At 44.4% G+C, this 22,099-nt stretch overlaps 1 protein-coding gene across 1 annotated transcript in view; it reads right to left on the reverse strand.

Annotated features, from left to right (window-relative positions):
• CDH26 (cadherin 26) overlaps positions 1–22,099 on the reverse strand; it is a 43,713-nt gene that overhangs the window by 13,619 nt on the left and 7,995 nt on the right. The window contains exons 3-9 of the mRNA XM_006873399.1: positions 21,006–21,110; positions 19,181–19,342; positions 12,054–12,201; positions 9,257–9,423; positions 8,968–9,096; positions 5,434–5,619; positions 3,117–3,385 (exon numbers count right to left, since the gene is read on the reverse strand). Of these exons, the coding sequence (XP_006873461.1) occupies positions 3,117–3,385; positions 5,434–5,619; positions 8,968–9,096; positions 9,257–9,423; positions 12,054–12,201; positions 19,181–19,342; positions 21,006–21,110 (1,166 nt within the window). The remainder of the gene's footprint in view (positions 1–3,116; positions 3,386–5,433; positions 5,620–8,967; positions 9,097–9,256; positions 9,424–12,053; positions 12,202–19,180; positions 19,343–21,005; positions 21,111–22,099) is intronic.

Consider the following 22,099-nt stretch of genomic DNA (forward strand, 5'->3'; position numbering starts at 1 on the left):
CTTCAGTTGTGTCTCGGTGCTGGTGGTGGTGGTTGCTGGTCATCTGGTCACCCCTGACTTGTGGTGATTTCATGCAAATTGGTCTAGGGCCATTTTGTCCCAGAGTTTACAATGGCTCATTTTTGGATCTACCACCAGACCTTTCTTCTTACTCAATCAGACATGTCTGGAGGATCCATGGAAACCTGTTCATCAGCACAGCAACATGCAAGCCTCTGCTGACAGACAGGTGGAGAATGCACGACAGGTGGAGGATGCACAACAGGGGCACATGCCAGGAACAGAGCCAGATCTCACACATGGAAGGTGAGCTTTCTCCCACTGACTCATCACTTAATGATCTGTCCAACCTGCCCTGGAGCATTGAGTTACCCCTGCTATGGGCAAAGGAGTCACACCTGGGTAATCAAGTCCATCAGAAAGGTCTTTGCAGCCCCTTTCACCTATGCCCAACTGGCTCCATTTTAACAGGTGAGCCTGCCACACCCTCCAGATTCTCTGAGAACAGGTGCTCAGCAGATGGTACCCGTGGAACCATGCCAGGCTGCCAACCACAGCATCTGCTTCAGGACCCACTGTAGGGCCTAATAGCTGGAGGTAAACAGTAGATAATAATTCAGCTCCCAGAAAGGAGTGGAGAAGGAAAGTTCCTTTGTATGCTTTCTCATCTGCAGCTGGACAGAGGCCTTTGAATTGGTCAGCACTGTCCCTACCTGGTAAGCAGGGTTTCAAACCCATTCTTCTTTGTTCAATCATGCCTGACAAAGTGAAACTTGAATGGACCCAAATTTTTAACACGGAGAATTCAGAAAGGCCCTCTCCTAGAAACTTAATCCCCCTCTTAGCAAATAAAGGCAGCATGGGCTTTGGATAGCAACCAACTCTCTTGACTGGCATCTGCTCAAAGATGGAGGCCAGCCACACTGCTTTGAATGTGTATCACTCTCCATGGTGCTGATAACAATCCAGTTTCTCCAGCAGAAAGGGCTCTCTCTCAGGTATCCCATTCCAGGGCTCTGGCCCATCATTTTTCAACTAGAATGGTTACACAACACGGAGGAAATAACCACTGTCTATGAACAGGACAAAGAAAACTGTTGATAGGGTGTATGTTTCTTTGTGTATATTTTCACCCCAAATAGAAATAACAAAAGGAAGTATTCAGAAATCTGTGTAGACACTGACATTCCCGTAACCTTCAGGTACATGATCATTTTTTTCTGGCCATTTTATTACATTTTGCAAAATGATCACTTCAACGAGAATTGGATATTAGACAAATAAAATTTGAGTCTTCCCGACAGACTCATCAGGAAGCAATGCTCCAAGCAGGGGTCTTTAGAAATGAACACAGTGATTCTAAAACACAGCCAGGTACTCAAGGGATAGACGGTCTGTGTTAAGTGTGGTGAAAACAACAGAGGCATACAGACACAACATGAAGTGCGTAACCACTGTCCATGTGGAGGACGTCAAAAAATGTTGCTCAGACGTATGTTTTGTTATGTCTCAAACTTCAGGGTGGAGCAGATGGGGATGGATGGCCACACAGGTAGGTGTGGAGGATCTCCACGGGTCACACATGAAAGCTGCCCCCAGAACATAAGTCCAGGAAACCAGTTCTGGCAGAGTTTCAAGAACATCCGGAAGATTCAGGGGGCTAGCTCTTCATTTTTAAATGCTGGCAGCTTTATAAACAAACAGACCATAAAAACTGTGGCAGGGGAAGAAGGAGACAGAAACTCAGAATGAAGATGAAGACCTTCTAAGAGAGATGCACCCTGACGTGCAAAGGGAAGTGAACTAGTGAGAGATGGATGCCTGGTGGGGTCAGAGCAAGCTAGGACTTCCCATGTTCAATCTGGGCCCCGGCAAGTTGGCTCAGCAACTTCTCATGTTTTCAGAACCAGGGAAGAGTCATCCTCACCAACACTTGTGCACTTTGAGCTTTTCTTTCAGAGGAGTGAGTTTTCCCACAGAAGTTCTGTTGGACATGTGACTGATTCCACTCACCACCTCCCCTCCTACGTTTCCTCTCACCTTTTGCTGAGTTGGTGAGCAGACTCCACGTGTTACAGGGGAGAACTTCTCCTTTTTACTCTTTACGGCAAATTGGGTGAAGGTTTACAGAGCAGATCAGTTTTCCATGCAATGATTTATACATGTTTTGTTTCATCATGTTGATTGTAATCCACACAAGGTGACATCACTCATCCCACTTCCGCCCAGTGTTTTTCTGCTTCCATTCCTCCTTCTTTCCTAACACTTCTAAACTTTGTCCTCAGGGAAATGCTGCCTTTTGATTGCATGAGGTTGACGGTTTTAAGGTGTGGTACATACCTCACTAATGTGAAGGTACCCTGCCCCCCAGGCCTGTGTATGGTTTGGCTGAAATTGAGCCAGAAGAGTAAGTTCTCTTCCAGACCTGAAGAACTTCTAAGGACCAGAGTCTTGGGTACCGCACCACTTCTATTTGACTAGTCGGGTCTTTTTTTATTGCGTTTTGTTTCACAGTTTTCTCCCTCTACCCAGGACCTTTGGATGTGACCCCTATCAGAGTAGTTGGCAGAGGTGGTCAGGCATCTTGGCTGTAATCGCAAAGGAAGCAGGCCACCAGAACTTTCCTCCTCAGCACCTGCTGGGCAGATTTCAAGCACTCACCTTTAGGTTAGCACACTCTCAGGACCTTACCAGGAGGGACCAGTCCCTGAAGGGTCAGGGAGAAACAGGGAGACCCCATGAGATTGGCATGGTGACAGCAGCAATGGGCTCAAGTGTAGTAATTGTGAGGTTGGCCCAGGACCAGGCAATGTTTCATTCTGTTGTGCATGAGGTCACTATGAGTTAGAACCGAATTAATGACACCTAATAGCAGCTGCCAAATACCTGATGTTCCTCATCTCACCACACCCAACTAAACCCAGTGCTTTCAGCTCAATTCAGACTCATGGCAACCCTACAGAACAGAGCAGACTGAACCAGAGGGCTCCTGAGGCCATAAATCTTTATGGGAGCAGACTGCTTCATTTTTCTCTCACAGAACAACCAGTGGGCTCAGCCTCTAACATTTCGGTTAGTAGTCAACCCACTGTGCTGCCAGGACTCCTTTTCCTCACCTTATATGGCTTGAAATTCTATCGGGATCCGTAGCGTTAAACATTCCCAGCAGAAGGCCTGGGCTGCCACCTTCCTGTCCACTCACGACCAAGGTCCCCGGATGAAAGGCAGGTGGGTCGTTGATGTCCATCACCTCCACATTCACAGTGACACTCACCCTAGTCTCCACTGCCTTCCGAAGTTTGCCCCCCTCACAGGAGAAGAGCTGCGCCTCATTTTCCACAGAAATGACAAGCTTTCTCGCTGGGAGACTTTCATAATCCAAAGGCTGCAAACCCCAGAGAGAAGTCATTAGCACGTGAGGCCAGGCGGTTCTTTGGGCCAGAGTCAGCTGGAGAAGTGGAGCCCAGTGGCTTTTGTACTTCGTTCATTATTTACAGTGCCTTTGATAATGATCAAAAGACAGTCTTCAGCTCGTTTTCAAATCATTTATGGAGTTCTTTCTTTTTCCCCCTCCTCTTTTCCTGATGAAAAAGAGTCACCATCCATCTGATAGTAATAAAAAATGCAACAAAACCCTATAACCTAATGAAACATTAATGTAGAAGCCGGCTGCAGAGGATCAGGGAACTTAGGGAAATATAGACATTGATGATGGTAATTATTCAGGGTACAAAGTGGTTGGTAACTTAAAAAGAAGAAAAGTTGGAAAGACTTGAGAAATTCAACCTCGGGCATCTGTGTAATGTCCAGGGAGCCTGGCTATACACAGTGGGGTCCTTGGACCATCTGTCTCACTTGCGAGCTTGTTACACTGAAAGGTAGGCTCTCGGCCCTACCTCAGACCCACTGACTCAGGACATCTTTTAAGCTGACCCCAGGTGAGTTTCCTGCATAAAGGGCTTCCAACTGGCCCATTCTAGTTTGAACTCTTGCTGGGAATTTGCATTTCCACTCCAGATAGCCTGAATCCAAATCTACATATTAATAAGGTCTCCACTTTTTAACAAGATCCCCAGGTGATTCTTAGGGGGATCTTGATAAAATGTAGATTCAGATTCAGTCTATCCTCAGGTGAAAATGCAACTTCTCAGCAGGGGGTTGAACCAGAATAAGCTGGTTCAAGCCATTCCTGAACTACATGGGTGCCCTGATCATCCTAGGGTCCAGATGACAGTGATTAAGAATGCCCCAGTGCAGTTTCATGAAAATGAACTAACCTCTCTGGGCCTTGACTTCCTCATCAATAAAATGAGATCATACCTTGATGGAGAGCCAACTGCTCCAGGAGGCTGAGTGAGGAGGGCCTGGGATGTGGATAGGGCCCCCACAAATATTTTCATTTCTTTTAAAATCAGAAGAAAATAAGAATAACTTAGGGTTGAATAGTTGTTGTTGTTGTTAAGTGCCGTCGAGTCGGTTCCGACCCATAGCGACCCTGTACAGGGTTTCCGAGGGTGTAAATCCTTACGGGAGTAGAAAGCCTCATCTTTCTCCCGCGGAGCGGCTGGTAGTTTCGAACCGCTGACCTTAAGGTTCACAGCCCGATTCGTAACCACTATGCTTCCAGAGCTCCTTTTTAATCGGTGTTGTTGTTGTTGTTAAGTGCCATCAAGTCGGGTCCGACCCATAGCGACCCTGTACAGGGTTTCCGAGGGTGTAAATCCTTACGGGAGTAGAAAGCCTCATCTTTCTCCCGCGGAGCGGCTGGTAGTTTCGAACCGCTGACCTTAAGGTTCACAGCCCGATTCGTAACCACTACGCTACCAGAGCTCCTTGAGGTTTTCATATTTTATCACACCAGAAGAAGAAGTGAAAGAAACCTTTCCGAGCCTTTAAATCTACTAAAATCTGCCTTTGATGTTGCTGAAGAATCACATCAGAAATGACTAGATTATGGTGGAAGGTACCCAGGAAGGCAGGGATCTAAGAGTTGGTGCTCAGAAATCACGACACGGCCCTACCTTCCCCACCAACTTGTCGTGAGGCTTCAAGGAAGCGGGACACATTAAAACTGAGCACAGTGTACACACAGACCAGATTTCAGCTGGTTGCGAGCTGCTGCCAAGTCATCTCCAACTCATGGTAACTGTGCAAAACCAGCTAGGGCTGTTGTGATACTTGGTGTTTTCATTGGCTGATTTTAGAAGCAGATCACCAGGCATCTTGTCCTAGTCTGTCTGAGTCTGGAGGCTCCATTGAGCCCGGTTTGACATCCTAGCAACTGGCAAGCTACCCTGAGAGATGGGGGAATGGCTGGATTGAGGTGTGTGTGCTGGGAATGAGGTGCCGTCTCCCCACTGACACTAGCTGTCGTACAGAAAGAGAGCTCCGAATCTACAACCACTGGGTTACCAGTCTTCCCTGATATGTTACCTTGACGACACTTAGAATCCCTTCATTGGTTTCGGGGTCAGTTGAGATGTCAAAATGCCTGTCTTCATCACCCTTGGATATGTTGAACTTTGCTCTCCAAGCTGAGGTAAATGGTGAGTCTTGGTCTCGGACTGGGAGGCGTAGCACACCAGGGCTGACTTGCCCCTCAGGTATCTGTAATTTATACTGAAGAAAGCAATCAGTATTTCAGGTCCCTGAGACAAAGAAACACCAGCCAAAAGTCCGTAAGACCACGATAACCTGGAAAGTTCTCTTGCTGTTGAACATGGTCTTAAGGGATTTGAAACCCCATCTCTTACAGCAGAATAAATACCAAAAATAAACATCCCTTCTAGCTGAGATTCGGTGTCTCTGGCTGAACAATTTAAAAGGAACTCTTGAATCCAACTTGTCCTATTTTTCTTAGAATTTTAAGAGCAGTAATATGCATTCTAGTTCTTGCTGTCTAAAATATCTTGCTCTGCTCCTAGAATTAGACGGTTGCAATTATTTAGATCAAGGTAATCATTTTTCTAGCACATATAGATCTTGAAAATAGCTTGTTATTCAATATTTTTGGTGACAAGATAGTATCTCCAGATAAGTACATTATAGCAGCAACACAGATGAGTTTTTCCCTGGGCTAATTTTTCAAAGCATAGGTTTGCTTTTACCAAGCCAGGGAAGCATTTTGAAATAGGACTCAAGTATATCATGTCGCTGCTGTTTTTAGGGCCTGGCATGTTGTTCTCACACCAGTGGTCCTGTATGGGGTGTGGTGCTGCAGAAATAAGCACTGGACTGCTAACCTAAAGGTCGGCACTTCAAACCCACCAGCCACTCCTTGGAAATCCTATACAGGGTCACTATGAGTCGGAACCAACTCGACGGCACTTAGCATCAGCAACATATCTTTACAGGAGCACAAAGTCTCATCTTTCTCCTGTGGAGTGGCTGGTGGGTTTGAGCCCCGACCTAGTGGTTAGCAGTCCAGTGCTTATCTTACAGCACTACCAGGGCTCCAGGATTATGTCACAGACACTGTGTAATTTCTGATGGCATGCTTTCATTTAAAAAACACTTGATTTTGATGTATAAATCTGTGATTTAAATGACACCCTTTGAGGATACTGATTTCCATCATTGATTCAAAATGGGTACCCTGGGCCAGGTTCTGTTAGGTGCTGTGAACAAAATAGGTAATTGGGCATGGGGAGTAAGGTACCTAGAAAATAAATAATAAGTTAAATACACTTTAAAAGTTCATGAAAAAAAAAATGGAATTAAAGACAATGGACTACTTCCATGCACTTTTAGAATCCCCCGTTGGAGAGGCTGTGAAGAACAAAGGACCAAGGGAAGAAGGTATCAGGAAGAGGTGAGAGGATTTTTATCTATGTAGTCAGAAAAAGGAGCTCTCGTAGCATAGTGGTTATGAATCAGGCTGTGAACCATGCAAGGTCAGCAATTCGAAACTACCAGCTGTTCCACAGGAGAAAGATGAGGTGTTCTGCTCCCGTAAAGATTTACAGCCTCAGAAACCCTGTGCAGGGTCACTATGAGTCGGAACCGACTCCACGGCACACAGCCACCACCACCACCAGTTAGAAAAAGACAAATAAAGAAAAGACAATCCCCCTTGAGAGAGGCCAGGTGAAAAAGGAAAAGAAATGGAAACCTGCTTTTTTTCTATGCAAAACCTCTTTATTAGACATCTAAAACAAGCTAAGTCACACAGTTTTTAGACATCTAAAATGAGCTTAAGTCATGCAATTTTTGGGACACGTGCAGCTTGAGAAATCCAAGAATGCCACACATTCTATTTGCAAGCTGAGACGGTCCTGGTTGTTGTTGTAGACTACTGCATGATGCAGTAATTTCAGCTGAGTGACTTAACCGTACGTGGTGGTGGTGGCGCTGTGCCGTGGAGTCAGTTCCAACTCCTAGTGACCCTGCACAGGGTTCCCAAGGCTGTAACTCTTTACGGGAGCAGAAAGCCTCATCTTTCTTCTGTGGAACAGCTGGTCGAATGCCATATTTTCTTTTTTGTCCTCAGAAATATAGTTTACTCATCAATTTGACACATATACCATATTCATTTAGGGCATTAACATCCTAAAACTAGTATTCTGAAATTTCATTGATATGATCAATTTTTACCAACAATCTCAGTCTAGTATGCTTTTGTTGTTGTCAGGTGCCATCGAGTCGGAACCGACTCATAGCGACCCCATGCACAGCAGAACGAAACAATGTCTGATCCTGGGCCAACCTTACTACTGCCGCCACACTTGATGCCATCAATGATGTCACCTGGCTGATCCATCTTGTTGGGGGTCTTCCTCTTTTTCTCTGACCCTCCACCTTACCCAGCATGACATCCTTCTCCAGCGACTGTTCTCTCCGGACAATGTGTCCAAAGTAGGAGAGATGAAGCCTAGCCATCCTGGCCTCCAAGGAGCACTCTGGTTGCACTTCTTCCAAAACAGATCTATTGGTTCTTTTGGCAGTCCATGGCACTTTCAGTATTCTCCTCCAACACCACAACTCAAAGGCATCAATTCTTCTGTGATTTTCCTTATTCACTGTCCAGCTTTCATATCCATATGAGGTTATTGAAAATACCATGGCTTGGGTCAGGCGCACCTTAATCCTCAAGCTGACATCTCTGCTCTAGTATACTGGCTGTCTATTTGAATTCACTCTTTGATGTGTCCAAGTTTATAAAATGTCTTTCTTTCTCAATTCTATTACCTTTTCTATTCTGGGTAGAAAATGAAAACTATTGTATTTGAATATGTATTCTTAAAAACCAGATGGATTAGTAAAAACTGAACACAGATCCTGAGTGTATTTTTCTCTCTTAGCAATCTTGTATACTTTAAGGGGTATTTCCAGAATTGCAGGGTGGTTTCTTACTGCATATGGCAGCATGCCTGGATCCCTGATACATGAAGCAGCTGAGTGGAAAGAAGCCAGTTCTGAGCCCATCTCTTCATCTTCCTTTCTAGGACCCTGAACACAATGTGAGACCGGGGTTCCCAGCCAGGGGGGAGCCTGCCCTACTGAAGACAGCTGACAATGTCTGCAGACATCTGTGGCTGGCTACTGGGATCTCATGAGTGGAGGCCAGGTACAATGCTAACGATGCTACAATGCACAGGACAGCCCCCACCACAAGGAACTGTCCACTCCCAAACATCAAGAGTACTGAGAACAGGAAACCAACCATAACTCAGAGTGGACAGGGGTTCTGTATTCCCAGGCCTCATCCGTAGAACAGAAACTTTGCCTGAGTTCCGAGAAGTAAAGGAAACAATGAGCACAAATGCTCTTTGCCCAAAGCAGTCAAAAGTGTAAGATCACATGACTCGGACTAGAGGATTCCAGATGAATATGGCTGACTGTTTGATTTTAGTTTAAGTTACATTTGAACATTATGTGTATCTTGGGTGATGGAGGATACCCCAGTATCAAAGATCCCAGAAGTCGGGGGCCATGCCTTTTTGAACTTAGGGGGACCAGGTGCCTTACACTGTCCTGGGTGAACACTGGCCTGTGGTTGTTATCATCTTGCACATGGACATGGACGGTGGCCGTAGATGACAATGGTGGTTTCCCCAAATCTCTCGCTCTGATCAGTAATGTAAACAAAGGAGCAGTCTACAGGAAGCAAAAAGGAAATCTCAGTCGTTTCATACATGCCAGGGAAATACTAGCAAAGAAGAACCCCATCACAGAAGGCTCCTCACAAAATACAGAGATGCCAAGTGTGTGACAGGGAACACACAGCATCTTTCAGAAAAGATCAAATCCACATCACCTCATAATCCAGGCATCCTGAGAGCTGTATTTTTCCACTCCTCTGATCAATCAGGAAGCTGCTCTCTTTCAGCAATGGCGTTTGAGATACCAGGGAATAAAGGACTTGAGAATTTGGAGTGTTTTTTTGGTCCAAATCAACTGTTAACATCTGAAAAATAGGTAGATCTGGAAAGAATTGTTTTAAAGCTGTTACTATTGGCTAACCCAGCAGGGCAACGGGCTCTTTGCTAAATGGCATGGGGCATTTAAATATTAACTGATTAAATATCTAAGCCTAAGACTACAGACAAGGAGCTCTGGTAGCATAGTGGTTACAAATCGGGCTGTGAACCTCAAGGTCAGCAGTTCGAAACTACCCGCTGTTCCAGGGGAGAAAGATGAGGCTTTCTGCTCCCGTAAAGATTTACAGCCTCGGAAACCCTGTGCAGGTTGCTATGAGTCGGAACCGACTCCACAGCACATAACCACCACCACCAAGACTATAGACATACAAGGAGTCCAGGGAGGCACAAACTGTGAACTTTGCAACTATGTGTCAAAAGTTTTTTAGTTTGACTCCACCCACAGGCACCCCGGAAGACAGGCCTGGTAATCTTCTTTGGAAAAGTTCTAACCTTGAATACCTTATGGAACAATTCTCCTCCGATACATGGGATCACCAAGACAACAGGAACTAACAACACAGACCTAGACGACGATGGACATTTAAATAACTGTGGAGTCAAGAAGAAATTTCTAACCATGACTGCAAAGAAGGAAACTTTAAAGAGCAAAACGGAATCATATCGTATAATGAATTAGATCTCAAAAATGTATGGAAACACACATCTATAGACGTATAGAAGGGGCGCTGGTGGTGCTGTACGGTAAGCACTGGACTACTAACTGGAAGTTCACACTCACCATCTTTTCTCCGTGGGAGAAAGATGAGGCTTTCTGTTCCCATAAAGATTTACAAGCTTGGAACCTCTTGATAGGATTGCCAACAGTCAGACTCAATGTCAGTAGGTAGGCACGTATATAAAGGTGCATACGTACGTACACACACGTATACATGTCATGGAGTCCTGACATGGTGCTGTGAGATGAACACTGGGCCGAAAGGTCCGTTTGAACCACCAGGTTAGTGGTTCAAATTCACCAGCTGCTGCTTGTGTTTCTCACCCAGCATTATACACTTGTTATTGTTAAGTGCCATCAAGTCGGTTCCGACCCATAGTGACCCTGAACAAGGTTTCCGAGGCTGTAAATCTTTACGGGAGTAGAAAGCCTCATCTTTCTCCTGCAGAGCAGCTGGTAGTTTTGAACTGCTGACCTTGCGGTTCACAGCGCGATTTGTAACCACTACGCTACCAAAGTTAGCTGGTGGGATACTCACAGTAAGATTGCTGTTGTTGTTGTTAAGCAACATGGGGTCAGTTCTGACTCATAGCGACCTTGTATAGAGTTTCCAAGGAGTGGCTGGTGGGTTTGAACAGTTAGCAATCCAGAGTTTTATCCAACAGCACCATATATATATATATATATATATATATATATATATATATATATATATATATATATATATAATTACATATAACAGTCTGTGAATACATACACATATACATGCATTAACTACAGTGTGTGTATAATCATACACAGATGTTAAGAATACTGATAGGTGATAAACCAAACCACACCTCAAATTCACTTGCCTTAGGGGTGGGGAAGCTTTCTTCTGCCAAAATTTATAAAATGATTTGCAGACCATACAAAATTATCAACTTAAACATTAATCTGCTGTACTTGGTCAAAGACAATGCACTGGTGTGCAAGGTTGGTTTGAACCACAAGATCAGCAGTTCACATTCTCCAGTCACTCCTCAGAAACCTTGTACAGGGTCACTATGAGTTGCTACTGACTTGACAGCACTTAACAACAACGCAATGGCTGGAACTGCAGTTGCCTTGGCAGGATCAGACCAAATGACTTCGTGGGCCTCAGACGGCCTTTGGAGTCCTGGCGTGGCGCTGTGGGTTAATGCACTAGACTGCAAAGTTGGTTTGAATCGCAAGGTTAGTAGTTCAAGGTTACCAGCTGCTTCTCAGAAACCCTGTACAAGGTCCCTATGGGTTGGAACGAGCTCGACAGCACTAAACAACCCCACCCCTCTTCTAGACAGTAGCATTAAGCATGCTTTCTGGATTTTTTTAGAAGTCTCCTAATTTCCTACCTTAAAGACAAATTGATTTTGTAAATAAAGGCTACTTCTTTGCTCAGCTTGGTGCGCCATTGTGTTGTCATGTTACAGATAAGAAATTTGCAGAACCCTTTAGAAACTTACCTCCCTGCACCCCACAAACACAACCTCAAATCACTTGCCATCAAGTTAGTTCTGACTCTTGATGCTCCCATATGTGCCGAGATGTTGAGTTCCATTGAGTCAGTTCCACCTCATAGTGACCCTGTGCATAGTTTCTGAGGAGCAGCTAGTGTGTTTGAACCACTGACCTCACGGTTAGCAGCCCTGTACTTATCCTCAGTGGCACACCAGGACCCCAGGATTTTCTTACCACCTTGCATTTGGCATCATTGTTACAGTGACATTTACACATCAGGAGTGAAAAGGGACACCATGGCATGCCATTTCACTGACTACAGGGTGTTTTCTTCTTATCCAGGACTGCAGCCTTTGAGAAATGAGCAATGAAATGTCCCCGGAGGTCAATGTGAACAACGGAGTTCCCCATCACTAGACACGCAGGACAACCTTCACAGAACAGGGTGGGAGGATCCTGCAGCCTCAGGCACTCACCTGCTTCTTGGCTCTCCTTCACTGTGATGCTTAACTTCTCCTCCAGAAACTGGGGGGCGTGGTCATTGACATCACTGACCCTGATACTGAAAAACAAGGATTTATCCACGACGTCCCCTGTTGAGCGATCCACAACATCAAAACGAACCTGAGATGCAGAGAAAGGCGCTAAAGCAGTGGAGTCACATACCCGCAAGTGTTGCTGTTGTTAAGTGTTGGCGAGGCCATACCAAAGAGCAGTTGGTGGGTTTGAACCATTGGCCTTGTGGTCACCAATCCAGGGCTAACCACACCAGGAGTCCACCCATGAGTATAGTTGTGAGTCTTGTGTCCATTTCCCCCTCTAGCTGGAAGATTCCATGAAGGCAGGGATCATGTACTTTCATTTACTGTTAATCCCAGGGACTAGTGTGCCTGGGTGTCATCAAGTTGATTCCGACTCACACAGGCCCCATGGGACAGAGTAGAACTGCCTTATGGGGTGTTTGCTGCAATCTGTATTGATCAACAGATCTTTCTCCCTAGGAACCAATGGGTGGGTTCAAACCACTAACTTGTTGGTTAGAAGCCAAGTGCTTAATCAGTGCACCACCAGAGCTCCTCTTGCACAGACTAAAGCCATTACCACTGAGCTGATTCAGACCGTCACAGTGACCCTGTAAGGGCAGAACCGCTCTATGGGATTTCCAAGGCTGTAATCTTTATGGGAGCTGTCACCACCAACATTTTAGTTATCAACTAAGTGCTTTAATCACTGTGCCACCAGGGCTCCTTGGCACAGATTCACCAAACCAAACCCCTGCCAACTAGTCGATTCTATAAGTGCTCAATAAACATTTAGAAGACAAAGCAATGTGCTGACTTAAAAATAATGAAACAAAAACCCAAACATGAATAGGAATGGACACTGAGTCTCAGTGAATCCTCCACACAGATGGACGCCTTTGATCCTTGAAGGAACCTTCTGGAGGTTACTGCACCTAACACTTACTAAGGCTAAGGGACCTTTCAACTCTAAGCATGGAGGCTGGGTTAGGGTCCTAGAGCTGCTGTAACAAAATCTCACAAAGTAAGTGTCTTTAAAAGATAGAGATGCATTTCCTCACACTTCTGGAGGCTGAACATCCAAACCAGGGTGTTGGCCATGTCCATTCTACTAAGAGTTCTGAGAGAGGATTCATTCCGGGTCTCTCTCCCAGCTTCTCAAGGGCAGCTAACAATCCTTGGTGTTCCTTTTCTGCTTACAGCTATGTCTTCATCACCTCCATTCCCATGACTGTCTTTCTCTAAGACACCAGCCATATGAGTCTGACGTAATCTCGTTAAACCCCATGGATGTTGATTCTGACCCCTCTAGATTCTCTAGCACTTAGGACTTCCAGTGTTGTGAGTCGTTATAGATGCATACTGCCTTATCTTCCTCCCTCAGAGGGATGGGTGCATTTGTAGTGACAGGTAGATTCGAACTGCCACCTTTTGGATGGCAGCTGAGGGTTCCTTTTATGGCCTTATTAACTAACAGATAATATCTTCAAAGAAAGATTCTATTTCCCCAAAGCAAGGTCTCACACACAGCCACAGGAATTCAGACTTTCTGGGAGTCCATGACAGAAGTTCAAGTCCAGAAAGATGTGGAGACAGTTCTTCAGAATCCATAGCAGGATGTTCCCTTACAAATCTCAGGCGGTGGTCTCTCTTCCCAAGTGGACTTCTCTGTTTAGCTGTGCATGTTCTCTCTGCAGACACATTGCTGGCTCAGTGGAGTCCGCCATGATGGTCCCAGCAGGTACATTAGAATGGCGGCCGGGCCAGAAGTCCACTGGGGTTCAGCGGCCTCCCCTTCCACATATTCCAGAGGACACTGCCATGCTCCCACGAGTGAGCTATTCAGCTTCAGGGACACGAGCATACATTTTCAAATTTCTGTGCCAGAAAATTGGCTTGTGTATCCAATGTTCCTCATCCCCTCCATAATTATCATGGTACTGCTTCTCATTCACCCTGACTTCTGGTTATAAAACTGTAATTCTTCCATTTACAACCACACATTTATGTTTGTTATTATTTCCTATCCCACTTAGTACCCTAAAAGCTACATCAGAGACCGTTAGTTCCATGAGCTGCTTGAGAGACATGAGTGCTGTTTATTCCTTGGCAAGACGCTTAGAATTTCCAGGGGATGCAGGGTCCCAGTGGAGAAGGGAAGTGGCATGGCACACTTATGACCTTAGAGAGGCTTTTCAGCTGTTTGTTCTAGCCCAGAGACTTACACCCTTAGATAAACAAACCAGGGTGCATCTGCATGATAGATCAGCCTATAGCTATCTGAAATTACATGCACAGGATCGATATTCTTACCCACAAGTGAATATATGGAACCCCCCCCCCAAAGGCCAAATTGTTATGTGCTGTGGAGTTGGTTCCGACTCATAGCGACCCTGCACAGAATTTCCGAGGCTGTGAATCTTTACGGGAGCAGAAAGCCTCATCTTCCATGGAACAGCTGGTAGTTTCAAACTGCTGACTGTGAGATTAGCAACCCGATTTGTAACCACTGCGCTACCAGAGGTCCTTAAATGCCAAGTACACAATATGAAATTGTTTACACACATAGGTTATAACTAAGCAAAGCTGACCCTGTGATGATAAAGGTGAACAATTGCTATTTTTGAGGACTGTAAATGGATGGATTTTCTTGGTTGTATTTGTCTCCTATGAAACCAGCCCTGTTTTGATATAAATTGATAGGATTCCTACAGAGAAAAATGTCAGCCTTTTCCCCTTTTTGACAGTCTTAAATTTGACATCAGTTGTCCCCATCAGCTTTCCTGCAGGTGCATAGGACCCAATAAGCAAGGTAAGCCCAGGCTTCCTTGTGCTTCCTTACAGAGCCGTAGTGATCAGTTTTAGCAACTATTACTACAAATTAGTAAGGAAGCATAAGCAAGCTCATGCTTAAATCGCTGACTGGATACATTGTCCCTATCAGGGATGGTCAATGTGAAAATAGGCTTTGAATCTGTAGAGGGCGCTGTGGTGTTTGGAGAGAGATGTAGAAGCCAGTCTTGGAAGTAGAATCTTTGCTATGGTGAAAAAATATGAAATTGTTCACTACAGATGAGTAAGTCAGCACAAAGAAGCCTACACTTAGCTTTCCTGTTAGGTAACCCAACACTGCATAAGACTAACAAGAAGTCAGCCTCTCCTATCACCCCCAAGCATGTTTGTAATGCTTGGGCTAGTTTGCATCACTCCTTTGGGATCTCATGGGTGTCATCTTGTCTTATGGATGGTCCAAACCAATGTTAAACTTTCATCTAGAGAAACAGAGGTTTCGGCTAGAACGTTCAAATTGTGTAGTGCTCACATGGCCCTACAAATCCTGATACAGCTCTGTAGAATGAGCACTGGACTGCTAACTACAGGTCAGCAGTTCAAACCCACCAGCCACTCCTTAGAAACCCTTCACGGGCTCACTATGAGTCAGAACCAGCTCAGCAGCACTGAATAATAACAGTATATGACACCTTGCTGATGTCACTTTCCATGGTTGGTAATCTTTTATCAAAAAGCTCTGGTGTTGCAGTCGTTAAGCCCAGAGCTGCCAACGTAAAGTTCAGTGGTTTGAGGGACCCCCACCCCCACCCCACCCCTGCCAGTCACTCCACAGAAGAAAGATGTGGCAGTCTGCTTCTGTAAAATTGACAGTCTGGGAGAGTCCGTGATGCACCCCCACTCTGGTTTATAGGATTGCTCTGAGTCGAAATCAACTCAACAACAATGGATTAATCGTTCATCAAGTCTGGGTGATATGGAGGCTTAACATACCAGTTAACTTAACTGAGAGCTTGGAGGGTCCACTCCATCTAGAAGCATCTTGGGGGGGGGGGGGGAGGCCTGACAGTCTAGTTCTGAGAGATCCACTATTGAAAACTCCACGGAGCTCAGTTCTACTCTAACATAAATGGAGCTGCTATGAATTGGAATCAACTCATTGGCAATTAGTGACCTTTCATCGATCTGTCTCCTGTCTTCCTAAGTAAAGTGTAAACCTCTGGAAGGCACACACTATATTTGACTGTGCCCCTCCACTCATCCAACATCTTTAATTAAGAACCTCCTCTGTATTAAACTCCATTCTCAGCTGGAGAAATGCCAACTCTCCCCATTTGGAATTTACAAGTATATTTATCAACAGAGATTCAGACACTTATGTGTAAGTTTCAGGTAGTCCAAAGTGTTGAAGAGAAGGTAAAACAAAACATGGGTCCAAGAGCTATGTTTGGGAACGAGAGCCAGGGATGGGACGGAGAATCATGGATTGGATAGGGGCATACTTTGAAATATCCAACCTGTACCTTCCCTCATGGAAGGTTCTAGTCAAACAAGGGGACTAATGATCACACAGTCAATGTAAAATGACAATGGTCATCAGTCCTTTGAAGGACTAGCACATGGATTTAGCCTAGACAAGGAAGTGCAATGTAGGGCCTTAAAATCTAGGCCTAACCAAGCCCGTGGAGAATGCTACTCATTTTCTCTACATAGTTTTCACTTTGTTCTAACAGTCTCTGGAACTGTTCTGAGATGTACCAAATTTTCCATCTCAACCTCAAGTTTCAGAAAGCACCAGGAATTTAGTGTCGGCTCCTTAGCACAAAACCAACACGCTCACTGTCACGGAGTTGACCCTACAGCGACCCTACAGGACCGAATAGAACTGTTCCCTAGGGTTTCTGAGGCAGTCAGTCTTTAGGGGAGCAGACCACCTCATCTTTCTCCCACCACAGAGGATCTGTTGGGTTCAAACTACTGACATTTTAGGTAATAGTTGGGTGCTTACCCACTGTGCCGCCAGGGTTTCTTGAATTAGCACAAAGTCCCATATTAAACATGCCAGCCCTTAATACCCCATTAAAGATGCTTTTAAAATAAACAAAACAGGAGAATGAAGTGCCACGAGCCATCCTTGTACTCACCAGGCCCTCACTACTGTGCTCTGTTGTTGTTAAGTGCCATCGAATCAGTTCCAACCCATAGCGACCCTGTACAGGGTTTCCAAGGAGCAACTGGTGAGCTTGAACCATCGACTTTGCAGTTCAAACGGTTTTGCAGTCTGGCACATTAACCCACAGTGCCACCCCAGGACTATGCTCTCAGACCCTGCATTTCAATGTGGCCCACAGAGCAGCAGCATCTTCTAGGAGCTTATTTGGAAATGCAGAGAGTGTCAGGCCCTACTCTGATCAACTGAATCAGAATATTCATTTTAACAAGCTCGGTTCACGAGGCCATCCATCTGCTTCTTAAAGACTGTGAAGTTTGTCTTACGGCCACGCAATAAGCCTGCTTTTTCACAGACTGCAAGGTCTGCATCAAGAGTTTATATGGCGAGAGAAGACCTAGAGAGTTGCCTTTGAGTAATATATTTATCCATGTCTTTATGAAGTTTGGGTTAAGTTCTGTCTGTTGAAAAGTTAGAGAACCACAGACCCTCCATGAGTTAAGAATATCTATATTATTATAATGAGGAGACCCCAAAAAGTTCAAAAGAAGATTCCGTTATCTTTCCATTCTATGTTTCCATGAACTGTTTGAAGACAGCACTGGGGAAGAGTATAACGAGGTCTTCTTGAGAGTTAAGCAACATCTCCCCACCCTTAAGGAGTTGATGTAGTGCCAAACCAGTCTAAGCAAGAAGCCTCCATCCCCAATAGCTTCATTCCATAGAAGTCCAAAATAGAACCAAACTTGAGTTCTCTAGAAAATTGAGTGGACAATGTGATACACCAGCATGTAATTTTTGGCGTGTTGTGGGTTGATTTATGTCCCCTCAAAAGTTATGTTTGAGTTCTAATTCCAGATTCCTGGGATGTAACCGTATTTGGAAACAGCGTCGAGGCAGATATAAATAGTTAACATCTTGGATTAGGGCCCATGAGTTAGGTTGGGCCCTAATCCAAGATGGCTGGTGTATTTATGAGAAGAGAAGAGGAGAGACACACAAGGAAGAATGCAATATGTCAGTGGAGAATGAGATGGAGTGATGGTTATGCACATCAAGAAACATCAAGGGTGACTGGCCACCACCAGTAGATAGGAGAGAGGCAAGGAAGACTCTCCCTCAGAGCCCTCCAGAAACCAACCCCTGTCAACATCTTGATTCAAGACTGCTGACCTCCATAACTGTTAGAGAATAAATCCCTATTGTTTTAAGTTACCCAGCATGTGATATTTTGTTAGAGAAGCTCAGGAAACTGGGGACTTTCCTTTAAAAGTTCCTCTCCTGGTTTAGAACCTGAATTGCAACTTCAAAACCTGTCTTTTCTAGTAGACCATAGCAATGAGAAAGAACATCAAGATGCACAATAAAGAACCTGTCAACAGGTATACAGTTCCTTGTTGATCAGTTATTAAGCAAACAGAGGGGTTTGTTTGTACCTTGTCTCCATTGATTTAAACTGTGACTCATGAAAAATGAAATTAGCAAATGTTACAAGTATCCTGTAACTCTATCCCCAAATGCTTTCAGATAGCCTGATCATGTTGGGATGCTGGTCATTAGAAGGAAGATCTGTAGCTGACTACCAAAATCATTACAGAGTCATCCCCAGAACCCTCACTCTAAACGAGTACAAAATTCACCTCTGTGCTCCATGAATACTTATAAAACTCATCACAGTGCATGATTCATCCATCTCCTAGAACCTGGGACACACTGTACTCCAAGAATAGTTAGCAAATACAGTATTCCTGCAAGAGTTTTACAATAAAGCAAGTTTCTTGTTGTTGTTGTCATTGTCATCTAGTTGGTTCCAACTCATAGCAACATTGTATAGGTTTTCCAAGGAGCAACTGGTGGGTTTGAACTGCGAACCAGCACCACGCCAGGAGTCTAAATCACGTTTGGTGGTGATGCTGGTTGTGTGCTGTGGAGCTGGTTTGGACTCATAGCAACCCTGTTTCAAGGCTGCAAATCTTTACATGAGCAGAACACCTCATCTTTCTCCCAGGAGCTACTGGTAGATTTGAACTGCTGATCTTGTGGTTAGCAGGACAACTCATCATCTGCTATGCTACCAGGGCTCCTTCAAACCAAGCTTAAGAGAATATAAAATTTCAGGTACCATGAAAGATGACGTTGTTTCTCGATCAATGGGGCGGTGAACATATATTTTCCCATTCTTATGATCTTCTATAGAAAACAAACCAATCTCTGGATATTCATCCACACCAGGTCCACTGATCAAATACAGTAATGACATTGAATCAGACATGTTATTGAACAGCTGGAAGAAGAAACAATAAAAAAAAGAGGGTGAGAATAAATTATTGTGCAGATCAAGTATCAGGGCTAAGCATCGACAGCATCTTCAACGAACGGTACCCTCAGAGTCCACATCTGGGGATTTGGTACAAAGGAAACAAGAGATGGGGGAAGCATGTTGATGACTGTTTGGTTTGTGATAGTTAAGAATTGGAAACAATACAGGTGTCCATCAGTGTGGGGGGGACCACAAAACAGTGCTCTCTGAACATACCCTGGAATACTCTACAGCCTCCCAGAGATAGGTGATGGCTGCTTATGCTTTGTTTTAAATGTATTTTGCTGTGGTTGAGAATACACACAGCAAAACATACACCAACTCAACAGTTGCCAGATCTAGAATTCAGTGACATTGATGGCATTCTTTAGGTTTGGAACAATTCTCCTTCTTCTTTTCCACTCCCCCTGCCATTAACATAAACTTAATACTGCCCCATATCTCCTATCTAATCTTTTGAGTTACTGTTCTCAATTTGATCCCATATAGTTCTTAAAAGAACGCATGTATTAAACAAGAAAGGCAGATCACACTACAATGCTCATAGTGTGACCGCATTCATTTAATACAGATTTACATTAGTAAAGCTGTATAGAAATATCTGGAAGAATGCATGCCGGTTTTCACTATTGGTTTTCCCTTGAGGCAAAGAGGACAATAACTAACCCTACAGTGATATTTAGAAAGAGTTTAGAATGCTCCAGATTACTGTATGCTTTATTTGTCCTTGCCAACTTCACCTTTAAAACGATGCTGTCAGGTGGGTACTTAGGTGGGTGCCATTGTACAGATGAGCAAACAAGCAGGGAGGATACAGACTTTATACATAAGAACACGATATATCTGGAATCTGAACCTACTGGGCCCCACTGACTCTTGGGAACCCTTACTTTTAACCACTGGGCCTTGAGAACTCGCTGTTTGCTTTCTTTTATAGTAGGTATACACCATTATTATAAACATCAAAAAACCAAATGATTTTAACCATTTTTTCTAATAATCATAGAAAAATCAGAGCTGTACAGAATCTTGGTCACTCCATTCAAAACACAAAGGCCCACTGAGACTAGGAAGCAAATGGAATTAAAGGACATGTGCCAAGTGTAAAAATCCCACTGTTCCAACGTGTTCTTGTTTCTCTTCAGGGCAATGGTGGATACTCTGAGTCTCAGCATGAAAGAGGCAACAGGAAATGGTGGGGACTGCGGCACTATAGAATCTCCGGCCGCATCTAATGATTACTTCATGAGAAGGCAGAGCCCATGGTGCCAAGGCTTCTCCTTTTTAAATGTCACTAGAAGTACAGAACATCTTTAACATCTCCCTATTCTTAAATTAAAAAAAAAAAAAAAAACTTTTCTTTTGTCTTGTTTTTAGGTTCAACATGGCCTAAAGAAAATGTATTCGCAGACTGGAATTAACATGCCTGTTGCCAGGTGTGATTCTGATGCCATACCCTCAACACATATTCGCACAGAGAAGAGGCGTGCCTGGAGTCAGGTACTCGGGAAGAAGTAGAGTGGGTTCTAGAACCCATGTCTCCCAAGCCCTGGCCCAGTGTTCTCTCCAGTCAGGTGTCACTACCACAGATGTTGCCAAGGCTCAGCCCTTGACCTAGGAGATTTACCTCCCCAACGAGTTTGGGAAAGGGCCCTGGGTCTTCCTCCTCTAGCTCCAAGGTGGTGATGATCCATCTTCTCTTGAATCGATGCAGAGGCCGGTGGCTCTCTCCCTGGAAGTAATGACAACAGAGAAGATGATGGTAATGATGTCAACCGCTCATGTTTAATGAATATGTATTCAATGTGCAGACACTCTGCTCATGCTTGATAAACGTTCTCTCTCATCTCTGCAATGCCACCAAAGCTTAGAAATGGCATGGCTCTGTTCTCTCAAGAATTATGACGTCATTGCGGAACTCGGAGGCATTTACCCTTCTATGATTTCACATGGTTCTCAACAGCCTAGTGGCACAATAGTTAAGCACTTAGCTACTAACTGAAAGGTTCACTCCAAGGTCGGAAGAGAAGGCATTCTACTTGGTAAGTGTTATAGAGCCAGTTACTACTCATGGTGACCCAGTGTAGGATTTCTGAGGAGTGGTTGGCAGGTTTGAATGGCTAACCTTAAGAGCAGCAGTCTAGTACTTATCCTACAGTTTCACACAGGGTCTCTCCTCTGGGAAAATGAAGGTCTTGGAAACCCTATGGGACAGTTGAAATTGGCTCTACAGCAATATGTTCCCAGGATCATTTTAGGACTGACACAGACGTAGCATTAAAGATCGTGGCTAACTATGTGCCAACGTTGGAAGAACAATAGGCACGCAAATACTTGTTGAATGAATGAGAAAGTCCGTCTCTTTTCTTGATCCCTCAATTGTTCTGAAGCCATTGTGGGGAAAGTCTCCCTTCTAGTCTCTGATAAGCCTTTAATGCCTCTGTGTTTACTTGGCTCACTCCTTAACAAAGGCAGAAGGAGACACAGTTCAATCTTTAGCTCAGAAACTTGTTGGGCAAGAAAACACAGAATTACAGAACACAATAACATACATCTATGTTATTGTTGCATGCCACTGAGTTGGTTCCAACTCATAGAGACCCTGTATAGGGTTTCTGAGAAGCAGCTGGTGGGTTTGAATTGCTAACCTTGTGGTTCATAGTCCAATGCTGAGCCTATAGTGCCACACCAGAAGTCGATAGATAGATAGATAGATGATAG

The sequence above is a fragment of the Chrysochloris asiatica genome, unplaced genomic scaffold (genome assembly GCF_000296735.1).
Source record: "Chrysochloris asiatica unplaced genomic scaffold, ChrAsi1.0 scaffold00238, whole genome shotgun sequence".
Taxonomy (NCBI): domain Eukaryota; kingdom Metazoa; phylum Chordata; class Mammalia; order Afrosoricida; family Chrysochloridae; genus Chrysochloris; species Chrysochloris asiatica.